Here is a 15,984-nt window from a genome sequence, read left to right as displayed (position 1 = left end):
TCCTTTTAAACCACAATAATATAACTGGAGAAACAGAAATATGTGGATGGTGGCTCTTCTTAAGAGTGGAGTTTCATTATGAATATTTTTTGTGATTTTTTTAATACATGAAATACACCTTCATGAATTGCGAAAAAAAATCAACAAAACAAAACCTGCCATATAGAGGTTGCAGGTCAGGATAGAAAAGAATGGAAGAGGTAAATTTGGATGGAATACTTGAACTAGTGTAATATTAATGTGACAAGTTACTGCTGTCCTCTGATAGAGCTGTTTGCAGTCAGCTGCAAAACCTGATTTAATTGGCAATAATTAGTATAACTTCACTCATTTATGTGCATGTGACTGCAAGATGTTCCCCATTCCAGAATGATTTTGGGTTATTCACAGGGTAGTAGAGGTAAGTAAGCTCAGAATTTCTTGTATGTTGATTTATGCCCATAGTCTCTTGTCCTTTCAGTGAGTACCACTCAGAAGTTTGGCTTGGTCATCTTCACTCTCCTTCTGTTAAGAATTTGTGCTGATGTATGAGATTCCCCTGAGCCTTCCCTTCTCCAGACTTAACAGTTACATCTCTCTCAGCCCAGAGCCTTCCAGCTCCAATGCCTTAAACATCTTTGTGGCCCTTTGCTGCACCCACTCTAGTATGTCCATGACTTCCTTTTACTGGGGCCCAAAAACAGCTATTAAGCACCTTTTCCTGGTTGTCTTCCTATACCTTAAAACATGCTGATGCTGTTTCAGAGAGTTACTCTTTGTCCTCTGGCGTATTTCCAGCAGTGTTATCATTTGTCTGTCTACACTTACGCAGGACGTTTTCTAGTGATGACCTTCTGAGCAGCCAACTTCTGAGGGACAATCCAGTCATTCTCTTGATTTAAGTACTGTCATGGTTGTCACTTTGCACCTCTCGTTATAATTGTGCCTTTATTAGAATAACCCACTATTGCTTCCATTTTCTAGTGATTCAGAGGTTGTGATTCTCCCTTGCTAGGACCTTCTGTGCTGCACTGGCAGAATGAGGTCATGTTGTGCAAATGTCCATCATGAATAAAGAATGTTCTTGGATTTTATTTTTCATACTATGTAAATCTCCAGTAAATTAATCTCTTGTCTTCATTCCCTGTCCCCAGTTGATTTCCTTTTCAGAACGTATACTTTTCAGACGATACAAGCATTAGGAACGTGCACCCCTAATTCTTGAGGATTCTTTGCTTTCAGTAATAATCAGAGTTCATCCCACATGCATTTATGTTTGGTTCTGAATAGATTCTGAAGATAGTAGTTTAAAACCGATCAGTGGAGGTTTTTGGCAGCACTTATGCAGGCAGTGCTATGACTCAGAAGGTGGCACGGGGCCGGTCTTTTGTACAGAGATTTATAGCTCTGAGCAAAAGTAGCAGGAAGCCATTCTGTAACTTCTAGCTGGTCAAAAAAACCCAAAAGGATTATAAGACGAGTAAAAATATATATGCATAAATACATATTTACACACTGACTTTTATGAGCATTGCTGTCAACTTCCTTTTCATCTTTCTACCTCCCATGCTTTGAAGCTCCAAACCAAAATTCTCTGTAGCCTAATTGTTTTTCCCATTGTCTCCAGAACCTGTGGTAATAGCCTGCAAAAACTTTCCTGATTTTCATTCATCTACTTAATAATGAGTCAAGATCATGAAGCTATTAATGATTTAATATTAATTATTAATTATTAATGTAAAATAAAATTAATGATAAAATTTAACAACAAAACTACTGGTTTTGTTGTTGAATCCCTCCACAAACCATGATGTGAACTGGTTTTCAGCTTGCATAAAATAGTTCAGAGCAGCTGAACTGAGAAGACTCTGTTGACAAAAGTCAAATTCAGAGGGCCAGGCTGGGTATGAACTGCTATTCATATAATGGCATATATGTTTCTAATCTTTGAAGGTTTGTCTTGTGCTGCTCCCTTTGTAAAAGAGAGTTTTAGAGAAGCCCTGCAAGTTGGTTTGGTCACGTGCCTCTCATTTGGCTACATTTAAACACAAAAAAATAGTAGAATAATGCACATGATTAATCAAGTGGAAACCTGTGAAGCTTTTGCAGTCACTGGTGGGGTTTCCGATTTACCTTCCATGGTCAGAACCTGGCCCTCAGCATCCAGGCAAACTGGTAAAGGGAACTCCACTCTAAGTAACTGAGCTGAACATACACATGCAACATGGCTGCAAGATGTGCTCTCCTTTCATGTGCCCAAAACATGAAATTAAAGACTCAATAGACAGAAAAAGTCAGACCCCAAGACCTGACTATAATTTCTGTTTCATCAGCATAGAAACTCCACAGTGACTGCTCTGAAATAAGCATTAAGACCAAGAATTTGGTTTTGGCCAGGAGCAGGGTGGTGAGGCACTGCTGAGTCTCACTGCATCATGAAAACAGTCAAAAAGATTTAAGACTTACGTTTAAATGGTGCTTGTTATGCTCTGGCTCTTGTTTTTTGAATGCAGAAGGTCTGGCTGCTTAAATGATGAATCACCTGTTCAGAGCTGCATGGGAAATGGGAAGCTTCTGGCTATTAGCATGTTTCCTAAAAGCTCAATAGGGAATGGGAGGGTGTAGAATGTATGTCACTCCAACTGAAATGACCTGATCTAGCAGAAATCTAGGGAAACTGTAAAAAACACACAAAACCCAAATAAAAGCTTGAATCCTGCAAGTTGCAATGTACAATGTTTCTTTTCCTGCAGAGTGACCTGTGGTCTCTGGGAATCACTGCTATTGAAATGGCCGAAGGAGCTCCTCGTAAGTGATTTGGTATAATGGTGGGGATGTCTGTGTTTTGTGAATGTGTTCTGTGATAAAATAACTCAGCCTTGGCTAATGCACAGATGTAGAAAATTCTGGTTCAGGCTGTACCTGTAAATATTATCCGTTACTTTTTTTTATTTGGACTCTTTTTCTTTTCTTTTAGTCCCTTTACGTCTATGTTAATTCCTTGTCTTCATTTCCTAGGGAAACAAAAATCTTTTTATTGCTAGCATCAGTTTGTTGAGCACTGCCTGTAGGTACAGCTAAACAGAAGTGATTGACGCATTAGCAGAAAAAATTGACAAGAGTAGCTTTGGGTTAGGACACTTAAAAATATGGCAGTGGTAGAAGCCAGGCTTTAGGTTATATTTTTATGCTGGGACTGACTTGATTCTCACCAGTTTGGAGATGAATACTGTGTTTGCTCACATAAGGGCTACGGTCCACAACCACATTTTCAACCTGACAGCAAATTGACATAATTTTACAGCCTGCCCTCACCTGGCGGCTGCCACCCTCACTCCTCCAGTTAGCCACTTGCAGGCGTTGGCAGAGATGGGCGGCTGCAGGGTGCATGTAAAGACCTTGTGCAGTTTTGTTTCCACAGAGGACCAGTTGCTTTGCCCCAGCGCCCACAAAGCAGATGTAATGTGAAGTGATATGATGGAGGGGATACGGTCACTGCTGAGAGCACAGGAGATGAAATTGATTATACTGTGGCCTGAGCTTGAGAGCACATAGGCTGTTTCTAAAAACATATTTGGCTGTTCTCCTGCCAGATTTGTTTTTCAGCAGTGCTCAGAAGCCAGCTGGAGTTCAGGAGCACTTTCAGACACTGTGCTTCAGCCTAGCTGAAGATTGGTCCCAAGACATGGTCCATTGGAGTTTTCTTTGAGACCCTTTGTGGCTTTGCACGCCAATTCTTCTTGCCATGGTATTTGATGTTTTCACTAGTTTTGGCAGGGAAATTCTGTGGATTATATTCTGTGGCACTGTATTGTTTTCTGTAGTACAACAGTGTTTGGGACCTATAGATGGAAACCAGACTTCTCCACCCCATCCCCACTGTATCACATGCTATTGAAAATACAAAGAAAACAGTCAAAACCAGAACCAAGATGTGAGAAATAACAGCAGATGGGTGCAGGCAGAGAAGTTTATAGAAGGCAGTGAAGGCTTTACCAGCCACAGTCTTCTCCCTTTTACTATTTCTGCAGTGTTTTAAGTCCATTCCTGTTAAAAGAATCACTGCCAGACACCTGTATATTGTAGGAGATTAGCCTCCATGTTGTCTTGTTAGTTGTCATTCAGTAGCTCTGTGTCATGAAGGAAGATCTCTGACCCTTGGGATTTCTCTGTGACAGGTGGCACACACTCATAATTCCATACAAAACTCCTGGGATAGATGAGACGTGACAGTATTTACTTTCTGCAGAGTTCTTTCTAACTTCTTTCCACAACAGTAGTGCTAAAAAGAAGTACATTGGCTTGAGAGAAACCAGCATCTGAATGCATGAGCAGAATCTGTTTCAAATTGTCTAATAATGGTGCTCACACTCCTGAAACACAGAGTAGATGGAATCTGTGCTTTGTCATTGCGCTCTGTGCCAGTGATGCATTTTGAACTCTCCAATTCACGTCAGGTTTTCTTCATCCTGCATTTTCTCTTATGCTATGAACAATGTAGCTAAGAGTTGGTTAAAATTTAGCTTGTCATTTATCTGAACCATCAGCCAGACATAATAAAATAGAAAAGTGTTTCAATCCCAACTTCTATTTATTTGAAAACATATTGTGGTGTATTGGAAAGGTAAGGATTTTTTTATGTCCTTCTGAAGCCTGATATATAAAAACTGTGAAGAAAATTGTACTTGAGGAACAAGGCCATGCAGCCTTTCTTTCAAATCTCTTTTAACTGGCAGTAACAGCATACTGGTGTGAAAGATTTCTGTGTACTCAGAGACTTCATTTCTTGGCTGTAGTATGAATTTTATTGACTTAACGCTGAGGTTCTGCAGCAGATGCTGTGCTGGTGGAAGTAGGATTGCTTGTGGAGGACTCTTCCCCTCTCGATGGGAGAACCAGGCTGCATCAGCGTGGTCAGGCTGTGGGAGGGACACGGTGGGGACATGTACCATTCAAGAGCTTGTGGTTTCCTTTGCAGCCCTGTGTGACATGCACCCCATGAGAGCGCTCTTCCTCATCCCACGGAACCCGCCCCCAAAGTTGAAATCCAGAAAATGGTAAAGAGACGTGTAAAAAAACTGTGCATTTGCTGCGTTGGGCTTAGGAGGATTTTTGAGCTCTCTTGTCCAGAAACAGTGATCTTGTTAAATCCTGCAGTGATCTGTGAGGTCTTTCCTAGGGTGTTTTTAGTGCTGGGTCAGGCCACTGGTGCAGATGTAGTTTGCCTTTGGGAAGCAGCACCTTTTTTTTGAGCTTGGCCTAAACTGCAGAAGTCACTGCAGTTGCTGAAGTTTGGTGTGGGTGGCTGGAACTGCACTGTAGACAAGGGTTAGGTGGGCTGCTTGGGGTCAGAGCTTTGTCAGAAAGCCGCATGAACACTGTGGGGTCCTGTATGGCAGTCACTGTAGCCTAAGAGTATTAGTTTGTCTTTCAAATGAAGTACATAAAGAAAATTTTTACCATATCAAAAGGGTAAGGTTGGTTTTGAAAGAGTCATGCTGGCCAGGTTGTGGTTTTGTTGATCCAGATGTAAATTCAGGGTAACTCCACTGAGCAGGTGGTCAGGATGGAGCTCCTTATCACTTACCCTCAGCACTGTGGTGGCCGCAGAAGGCATAGTGGTGGCAAACTGTCTCTCACAGTTCCAGTGTAAAAGGAAACCTTGCAAAGTTAGTGCTTTCCATCACTCAGGGTGGTGCTTGGCACCCTAGTTGAAAAGGATTATTATTTTCCTTTTCAGGTCGAAGAAATTCCTAAACTTTGTTGAAAGCTGCCTTGTAAAGAATTATTTGCATCGTCCGTCCACTGAGACCTTGCTAAAGCATTCTTTCATCCGAGACATGCAGAATGAACGGCAAGTGCGCATCATGCTGAAAGACCACCTGGACAGGACCAGGAAGAAAAAAGGAGAAAAGGGTAATGGCAAAAACAAAAGGCACTGTAGAGAGTAGATCCTCTTCCAATTTTGGCAGCAGAGTACAAGGCAGATACAACTGAAATACTAGAACCCGGAAAACTGTGACTAAGTTGTCCTTGATAGTGTTGGGGCCATTTTTAAGATCTGTGACAAAGTCCTGGTCCTTAATACCGTTTAAGTGCTGAAATCTTTGAAGTCTTACTGACTCTGACTTCATGGAGGGCAACCCTGATGCTAATGTGATTGAGGAGTCTGAGTGAAAAGAAAGTCCTTACTTTCTTGAGTGTCTAAGTAATACTCAGTAAGCGTTTCTTAGTCTGTTAATTCATCTGTCTGTCCCTGATCCGTTTAATTCAGCTGTTGCACCTCCATATACTTGTGAGTTCTTTGGGGACGCAAGTGCTCTTTAAGGATTTTTACAATGGAGTGTGCAAAAGAAACTTCAAGAAGGTCTCCAAGCTTCAGAAAAACACAAATGAGCATAATAAATGATCTGCATCACAGGGTGGTTGGAGAAAAAGAGAATCTGAGTTTGTTCCCAATGCTGGCCTTGCTCTTCAGAGTAAAACCTGAAGAAACAGTGTTGGAGTAGGGATAATACTTGTGTAAATATATGTGCATAGCAGACTAAGGGCTGCACAAGGTGGAGAGAGCACCATAGCCTGTTGACAAATAAATTGCCCTGCCCTCTTTCCCCTCTTCTGTATGTTTTATAATGGCAGGGCTGTGAAGATCAGTGACTGTGAGGGCAAACTGGGAAATCACTTTACGGTTAGAAAGTGACTTCTGAACTGCTGTGCTAAAACTGGCATTAATTTATTATCCCTGTTTCTGTTTTTTTAATCATTCACTTTAATACAAAAGGAAACCTGGATTTACTGAAGGCACCATCTTAGCCATATGAGAGGTATACAATAGCACAGCAGGGTAATTCAAGTCTTTTATGTCCTATCTAAATTTCTTTCAAAAGAACTCTTCTGCTGGTGTCGTTGTGGGAGTTGGATTTCTCTGTGGGTTTAGCCTAATTTATTTCAGATGACGGAAATAGGTTAGTTTTGCAAAACCAAACCAATCAGTCAAGGGAAAAGGTGGGAGTGTGTAAAGGAGCTGCCCTAAAACATGATCTGAACTAGATTTTGAATTATGTATGTGGATACGTTGCCTCCCTTCAGCCTCACAGTGCAACCTTTGTTTTCTTCTTGAATTCCTGCTGAGCTCCATGTAGTGCAGGCTGAGTGCTCAGAAACCAAGACCATATCTTACCTAATAGTATCCTCCACTGTGGTTTGTTTATTCTGCTCTTTTTTTAGAAGAAACGGACTATGATTACAGTGGAAGTGAGGAGGAAGATGATGAGCTGAATGAAGATGAAGGAGAACCAAGGTTAATTTTATTACTGGAATAGAAAATTTGACTGCCCAAGCTGTTCTCATTAAAGGCAACCCTCCTCAGCCAGAATGGCTTTCTTAACTTATTCTGCATCCCTTATCTCTTGTTAGCGTGAACTAACAAGCTAACCTCTGTTAGCTGGAATTGTTTTGTACCTATCAAGTATAACTGCTGAGTATAAGATGTCTGTAATATGCTCCTTCTCAGTTCCTCTGCAATAGGGAGGAAACTCTCAAATGAAGGATCCAAGAATCAGCTTCAGGCTGTTCTTTAGCACAGTAAATGCAGATGCATAGTCAACATGCTGGAGATATATTGGAACATCTTAATTTGCTAACACAGGACATCAAGCAATTCCCAACGCACCTTGTGTTCTCTCTTTAATGTTCTGTTTAGTCACGTAGAAACCTCCCCTTTGTTTCAGCTCCATAGTTAACCTCCCAGGGGAGTCAACTCTCCGCCGTGAATTTCTGAGGCTGCAGCAGGAGAACAAAAACCGTTCTGACCCTCATCGCCAGCAGCAGCAGCTGAAGGACCAGGAGAAATACAAGAAGCAGCTGCTGACAGAGCGGCAGAAACGGATTGAGCAGCAGAAAGAGCAGAGGAGGAGGCTGGAGGATGTAGGGAATGGCTTGTATGGTTGTTCCATGTCTCATCACAACAAATGTGTCTGTAGAGAGTAGCTTTGAAAGGCAAGAAGGCTGTGTTAAACTGTCAGCACAACCTGGGTTGTAGTCTTTTGCCTTGGGAGAGCTGTGTCACTTTTGAATGCAATGATTTTGAATGGTCTCTGTCCTTTTCCTGCTGCCAATCTGCCCTGAGCTATGGGAGCATAAGGGGAAAGGTGCTTTGCTTGAGTTTGGTGGTGGAAGCCCAGGCAGATCCGATGAGAGATCCCAATTTTTTTCTCATATGTATTGCCCAGTTCAAAGTTTGTCTGATCCAGAGTCTTGGCCCCACTTCTGTCTAAGATGTTATAAGACAGTTGCTGCCTTTTAAACTGTCCGACACACTCTGGTGTTGGAGGCATTACTAAATCACCAACCTGTCCCTTCTTATCAGTATCTGACAAAATTCAAGCGTTGTGCAAACACTTGAGCTGGCATTTATGAAGCATAGTGCTGCTGCAGCAAAGCAGGGGAGCTCTGGAAAAGCCCTTCTTTCTCTTACCTCTTAGATAAGCTGCGAGCTGTCACAGAGATCTTGCATGCCTGCCTAAATGAATGGCGTATCTGCCCTGGAAGGCCAAAATGGGAAAAGGTTTCACTTCAAGTTTGGCAGTCAGTGTGGTGGAGCTTGTGGCTGGCTGCTTCTGCTGCACAGTGTATCGGGTATCCCATATCAATGACTGCATAGCAGGAAATTAGCCTTGTGATTGAGGAACACTGGCATGACTAATTGGTGGGTATGAAGGTAAAGTAAAATAAGCAGTGTTGTTCCCTGGCTCTCTTCCAGCATCAGAGGCGAGAGCAGGAGCTACGAAGGCAGCAGGAGTGTGAGCAGAGGTGGCCAGAGGCTAAGGCTATTCAGAGGAAAGAAGAGAGGTGTAAAGAAGACATATTAGATGGACAGAGGAAATTAGAAAAGAAGCAGGTATGAAAAGTGTGTAGCAAGGGAGATTCACAGCTTCCTCTTCCTCTACCAGTAGGTTTTTTTGGTTCCCTGAGGGTGTTCCCATCCTCTGAGTCACAGACCAGAGAGGGCCCTTTTTAATGCATTTACTGCCTTTTGTTCTCAAATTCAACTTCTTTCAAGTTAACTGGTTACTGAGTCATCTACAGCAATGACACTGCCTCTCCCACTTCTGTCCCTGCAGTTTTGCTGTGCTGAAATGGTCTGTGTTCCTTTCAGTCTGATTTAAAATATATTTACCCTGAAGGCTTCCAGCATCAGCTCAACCTAAGCTTAGATCTCCGGTTTCTGTTCCTTTTGTAACCAGGACTGTTTATTTTTCACAAATGAAAATGGAGCAGAGGTTAATTTTAATGCTGAAGTCATTGGTCTGGCACCTTGGCCACGATATTATTCTACCGTTTCAGCAGCAAAGTGATCTGTAATCAGACAGAAGTATGGAGTTTTGATTCAGAAACTCTAGTTTTAGGAAAAGTAAAAATAAAAAATATGGGTTTTTTTCTGATGTGCTGTCTCTGAAGCCAAATACAGAGCAATTGTGGTCACTTTATGCTTCCTTTTGCTCAGGGTTGTAGCTCTTCTGTTAGCTCTGCTGCAATTGTGTTTGCTTTGTTCTTTGAAAAGCCAGTATTTCCAGCACTCAACTTAGTTGTCCTCCAAGGCATTGCTCTCACTGAGGTTCATCACCCTTTGCTTTCAGAAGGTTGAAGATGTTCAGCACAACAGGAAGGTGCATCGAACTCTCCCCAAAGATCAGACACAACTGCTGTCTCTCCAGCATGACCACAAGCAGAAGAAGGAGCCTTCCAAGAGCTCAAATTCAGCAGTGCATCCTCCATCAAGCAGCACAAGCAAAGAGGTAGCAGCTTGGTCAATATGGCATTCAGATGCTTTGGAGTTTATGATGCTTTGGTAATGCTGAAGCATAGAACAGACTGATCTTTAAACCTAAATCTGGAGCTTGACCTCTGTTGTACTATATACCAGAAGCTAGCATAAAGCTTCTGGTATTCATTAATGTAGAGGGTAAGGGAAGGGAAAAGTTGCACTTAACTTTTGCTCGAGTTCAGAGAAGGGTTTGATTGGTGAATCTTCTGGTCAACCAGTTGTAACTCCCTTGTCTTCCAAAGAGAAATGAATTAAGGTAATAGCAACTGAGGTTTAATGGGTGGTTTTTCCTGATGTCGGTAAAGGCAAAAGATTTAAGGTTCACAGAATTGACCCAGGCACAGAATGGTGTCATGCCTCCGGATTACATATCACTACGGCCCAGTGTCAGACTGTGATGAACATTTTGTTACTGAAATTTGAAGGAACTCCTCTTGAAATCAGTATTTGATGGCAGAGGACTGGGTCTTACTCCATCTGAGGACTAAATTGGGTGTGGAGAGAGAAGAAAGCTGCTTTTGCTAAATGCACAGCATCAAAGTCAATAGAAATGCTTTGCCTTTGCTACGCTTCTCAGTGGGTGGGGAGAAAACGTAACTTAGTTGAGTTAATTTAACTTTCTTTTCTACTTCATTATAGTTAAAAGTCAAAAGAATTGCAGAATTCTGGTTTCACATGTGTTTTGTAAGTGACCGCTTTGTAGCAGAACGAGATATATTTTGGAATGAAATATATTGTGGAATTTAGTGTGCAGTCACTGTTAACTTTTAATTTGGTGGTGAAATTAAATATCGCTAGTTGCAGATAAGGTGCCGCCTGCCTTTTAGGTTCACAGCATGAGGCTTTTGTCATTATGACTACCACAATATAATCTAGTTTTAAGGACAAATTATTTTACAATATTATGTATTTAATCTCAGAACTTCTTGAAAGTCAGAGGTCCTTACCACTGAAATCACAATTAGTGGTACAGGGTTGCAATTTCAGGTGGAAGTTTGAAACGTCATAATTATGTCAGCAGTAATAATTGTTCATAATAATGTAAGAATGCTTTAAAGAGTTGTCTGTTTTTAACAGTGAATTTGTTCTTGTTGATACTAACCTTTCCCAAGTTTCTTAGCCAAGGAGATGTTAGATTCTCTGTTGAGAGACATCTACACAGGAATAGAGATAGCCTGCTCAAGAGTGAGTTTGTTTGTATATTTTTTTAGGGCTCAGTGGTGTTTGCAGGACCAATTGTTGATACACAAAAACTCTCCATAATTATTGTTGCACTGAGGCATTAAAAAACAAACAAACAAAAATAGATCCCTCCAAAGCCTCAAGTTTAATATCTAGGGCCGCAGACTGTTTCCTGAGTGCTCTGTGTCTTTGCCATTGCACATCGCAGGCAGTCGGGAGCTTTCTCCTGCTGTGTGCAGGTGTGAGCTCACCCTGTGCTGTATCTGGTCCCACCAGTACCAGAGCTAATGAGGGGAGAGGAAAGGACTTGTAGCTTGGGCTTGACACTGCACTTAGCTCAGTGCCTGGACAGGGGCTGGCATCAATTCTAGGAGCCCAAATTGTCAGCTGCGTGAGTTTGCATCTGGACCAACCAGAATATATTGCATTCAAGCACAGAGGTGGTAGGTGAATTATCATAGCTAGCTTTTACATTTTCTTTCTTGCTTAAGGTAAAATTTGCCTTTCATTATTAGGAGTTGCAAGTAATGAAACTCTGGCCTCAAGAGTATTATACCAATCAAGTTCACTGGGGCTGGAGTTTCATGGTATCTGGCTGTGGTTGCTTGTTTTAATAAGGGTTTTTTTTCTGTGGTTTTTTTTTATATTATTATTTTGTTTTTTAATGATTTTTTTTCTTCCCCAATTGAGATCCGTGAGGCTGAGTGGAATAGTTTTCCATCTCCTCAGCAGTTTCCTAGGCTGTGTTAAGAATATGCTTACCTACCTGTCACCGGCACAAACATCCAGATATAGTGAGATACCATTCAGAATGCCCACCCAAATACAGATAACTGGGGGGGGTTGGCATTAATCTTTACTGTGTAGAGTGTAGAGCTGTTTCTTGGCTGCTGAATCAGAGGATATGCTAACGATTAACACTAGAGAATGAGTCATGTTGAAAGTGGAAAGATTAGTGGAGTCAAAACCATAGGATAAAGATTTTTGTAATGAGCCATGCCCTCAGGAACTAAAAGGACCTTTATTTCTTCTAGATCCTGTTGTTCAGTCTTTTCCATAGTGTAAGTAACATACCAAAAGACAGTGTTAAAAGTATTCAAAGTAGAAAAGAACATGCAGTAATGTCAATGTTGTGGAAGAGATAATAAATGCATGGCAAAACAGGCTGTGTGTTGTCAAAGATAAGCAAGTACAGACAGATGATTCCTCCCAGCTAAAATTCCAACCTGCAGCCAGGAGGATGTCCTAGAACACAGCAGATGGCAGCTCGGGGCCCTTTGCCTTGCTGAAGTTTGGAGACTTGATGGAGAAGGAAGGATTGCAGATGGAGATGTAGTAATGGTTCATATTGTGCCAGGGCTGACCTCCCCAGTGGGGGAGGTCCATCAGGGATGATGTGAACTGTGCTGCTGATGGAGAACATCCAGGCTGTGATGCCGGAGGCTCAGTGTACAGCATGCTGCTACTTTTCTCCTTCTCAGGCTGAGGACCGAAGAAAGCTAAGTGACACCATCCAGTCTTCCCTCCAGTGGCCAGCAGTGCTGGGGCATGAAGCCACGCCACACACCAGGATGGGCTCTGGCAGCAGCTCCAGCCCTTGCACCCCTGCACCGCAGAGAGCCATGTTAGTACAGGTATGGTACTGCTGCCCCAGATGGGCAGGAGAAAGTGTGGGTGCAGAGCAGCGTGTCTAAAACCTGATTCCCTTCTCTCCTGGCACAAACAACTGAAGCCTGTGCAAACCAGCTCAGAGGTTTCTTGGTGCCACCATGTGCTGATAAATTCTATGTGGAATTAAGACACTGCAGATCAGGATTAGATAACAGTTATCTTTAAATACTTGATGCCTGATTACTGATTCCATGGCATTACTCTTAAATGTGTCACAGAAAGCCTAAATGACTGTGCTGTTGCAACCCCTGAATAGTCTACTACCTTTTTGAGCAATCTTTTTCAGTGTTTCACCACCCTCATTATAAAAAAATCTCTTCCTTATCTCTAGTCTTTGTCTACCCTCTTTTAGTTTACAATCATCACCCCTTGTCCTGTCACTACAGGTCCTATTTATAGGTGCAGTTAGCATATTTAAGTCAAAGCCCCCCTGTGCCTTTCCTGCTCAGACTGCTTTTTGATGATGATGCAAATATCACCATAGACAGCTGCTGGGAGAGAAAAGGCCCATTTCACCTGATAGCTTTTACCTGGGAAAATATTTGTGTATCTTTTCACATCCTTTTTTCCAGGGCCTGTTTGTCATTTCAAGTCAAGAGTATTGTGACTGGGCTGAGTTGGTGGCCTGGGTTGTAGCATCAAATCACTGGAGAGCTGTTGCAAGATCAACAAGAAGGATGTTTGTATCTTAACCTTGGGTAGAGGCTGGCAGCTTTCTTGAGGCAAATATTTCAGCCCTGCAATAGTAGTGGGAGAGTCCATAGTTCATTGCAGGGTGTATGGGTTTCTGTAGGAGCACAGTGACTGCAGAGGAAATAGTCCTGCCCTGTTAAAATGATGCTCTTGGCATGAAAGGAGCTGGCTGCATCATCTAGGACAAATCGCTGCATTACTTTTCACTCTGTCAGTGCTTCTCTTTTTGGGTAGTACCTTTCCCAGCTGCCAAGGGGAGTGAAGAATGAAGCAATATTTACCAATCTCTTACACTCCTTGATGGAAACTGCACTATAAAAATTTTATGATGTTTAAAGTGATGGTGTTACTTAAGGATAATAGCAGCAAGTGATATATAGCTGTTACCGTGTGATTTCACTCCCTGCTGGTAGCTGCCCTGATACCCACTCACAAGTCAGTGCTTCAGCTGATATAGACCGTGCGGACAGGCAGAAGTCAGTCTGTACTCTCACCTGCTGTGTTAGCATGGAGACCAGATGAACTTAATGGCTAGTTTATAAATCCTCTGAAGGGTTGTGCTTTCTTTTGCTGGTTGGCAGCAGCTGTTGATGAGAATAGCAGAGTGTTTGGGTATGCTGCCTGCATTAACTGTATGAAGTGTTAAGGGAATGAGTGATGGACCAGTTAGTCACCTGGAAATTGAAAGACTCACAGCAATACGCTTGTGAAGTTCGATACATGTGTGTGCCGTGTTGATTTAAAATAAAAGTGAAGTGCAGAGCTAAAATGCAGGCTGTATTCATCACAGATGTCTGTGATGAAGAACTTCCAGACAGGTTTGTCTGAGAGGGATCATCTGTTATCACCGCTCTGCTCAGACAAAAATGACTTCTTATTTTAAGTGACCGTATTGCCCAAATCTCTCTTAAAATGTTTTCACTGGAAATCTTAATGCAGCCCCTGAGGCAGAAGGTGCATGATTTCTCAGTGTCTTATATCCTATCTGTCTGGTAAGGGAAAAGTGGCATATTACCAGATCACAGTGTACCATTTCCACTTGTCTTGTGTTTGCTGCAGCACGGCAGCAGATCTGGCTCTCTGTGGTGGTATGGGATGAGCTGTTCTGGGCTACCTGCAGAATATCACACCTGACTTAGTGGAGGAATTTATCTCGTATCTGAAATGAACTCCATTTTTTTATTGACTCTGTGGCTTTTCTGTAGGATTTGCTAGCTAGATCTCTGTTGTCTGGAATAATGTGGCTGAAACAGAACAAGAAAGGTAACGGTATTAGAAAAACTAGCTGTGCCTATCAATGTGACATAGATTGACCCAGTATCCCAGAGCAGATCTACTCATAAGTTTAAGAAAATCCTTTTTCTGATGCTGTTTTGTAACAACAGTTGCACTTACATACCCCCTGTATGTAGGCTCGGTTCAAATAAAGATTCAGTGCAAATTTGTAACTTAGACATCCTCCAAAAAGCAGTGCAGTCTTTTTAAAACTTCTTGCACCTGAATCTTTTTAAACTAACTCTAGTGGTCAGTCTTTTGTACTGTATCACCTTGTGTTATAATTTCAGGGAGCAAAGGGTCCTTTTCCTTAGCCCTGTTAGGTGTGCCTTTATGATTTTAAGACGGTAGTATGCCAGTTCTTTCTGTGCATGAGAGAAGCTGCTGTTCTCTCAGTATTACTTATAATAAAAACAATTGAAGGCTCAAGTCTCAGTAGTTTAGAATCATTGTTAGGGTTTGGTTTTTTTTTTTTTAATACACAGCTCCTCTCTTCCCCCCCCTCCCCAGTTATTTTATCTGTAAAACTTAAGGGCAATATGAAACATTATGGTTTTGAGGATTATCTGAGATGTTTTTGGCTTGCTGTGGAATTGCAAAGACTTGCAGGTCCTACAGAAATCATCCCAAAATCAGATGTTTCTTCTTGGCTTCACATGGAACCAGTGTACTGGTCTCTCTCTGCCCAGATAAGGTATGTGGGTACTATCTCCAGAGCTGGAATTCACACAGACTCTTATATCATGATTCAACAAAGCTCATCCCTGCTTTTAAGCACAAATAGTTTTTTGGTAGTCTGCAGGACTCAAAAGCTGGAATTTAGCAAGAAATGTAAGTACCTTGTCGAAAAAGTGGGAAGGAAAAAAATCTTCCTATATTCTGATAATAATACACTTGCTGTAAAACCCATTTCTATACCCATGATGAATTGTTTCAAGGGAGCACTTTGCTGTTGAAATAATTATGGTTAACTAAAAGCTATTATTAGTGATAATCATGTTGGACAAAAGAAGTAGCTTTGACAAAATAAAAGGACATGGATTATGAGATGTTATAACTGCTGAAAAAGCTCTTTTCTGTAAGGGGAGTCAAGACAGCATATTGTCCCCCAAAGGTAGAAAAAGCACCTGAATATTTAACTAGGTGAACTTCTCAGGACTGTTTTTTGATAGTTGACTTTGCAGTGCTAGTCTGGGAGGTGGTGCTGGGATGTTTGAATGGATGTTTGGCATCTCTGATTGGTTTTAGAGTTACTACCTGTCAATATTTAGGTGATTTTGAACATTGTTCCCATTAAATAATTAGTTTTGTAGAGCCATAGAGAGTTCATAATATTATTATATTATTGAAAAGTTGTG

General features: G+C 41.7%; 1 protein-coding gene across 3 annotated transcripts in view; it reads left to right on the top strand.

The window, feature by feature from the left end:
* NRK (Nik related kinase) overlaps positions 1-15,984 on the top strand; it is a 95,785-nt gene that overhangs the window by 43,103 nt on the left and 36,698 nt on the right. For 2 of the 3 annotated variants that reach the window (XM_061357984.1, XM_061357986.1), the window contains 8 exons: positions 2,733-2,787; positions 4,958-5,036; positions 5,720-5,895; positions 7,207-7,279; positions 7,710-7,905; positions 8,741-8,878; positions 9,618-9,776; positions 12,469-12,621. In XM_061357984.1, the coding sequence (XP_061213968.1) occupies positions 2,733-2,787; positions 4,958-5,036; positions 5,720-5,895; positions 7,207-7,279; positions 7,710-7,905; positions 8,741-8,878; positions 9,618-9,776; positions 12,469-12,621 (1,029 nt within the window). The remainder of the gene's footprint in view (positions 1-2,732; positions 2,788-4,957; positions 5,037-5,719; positions 5,896-7,206; positions 7,280-7,709; positions 7,906-8,740; positions 8,879-9,617; positions 9,777-12,468; positions 12,622-15,984) is intronic. The other variant, XM_061357985.1, reaches the window with a different exon arrangement.

The sequence above is a fragment of the Neopsephotus bourkii genome, unplaced genomic scaffold, assembly GCF_033783945.1.
Source record: "Neopsephotus bourkii isolate Nb327-2 ecotype Australia unplaced genomic scaffold, CSIRO-AGI_Nbou_v1 NB_936, whole genome shotgun sequence".
Classification (NCBI taxonomy): Eukaryota; Metazoa; Chordata; class Aves; order Psittaciformes; family Psittacidae; genus Neopsephotus; species Neopsephotus bourkii.
Note: the sequence above shows the minus strand (reverse complement) of the source record. Positions and strands in the feature narration are given on the sequence as shown.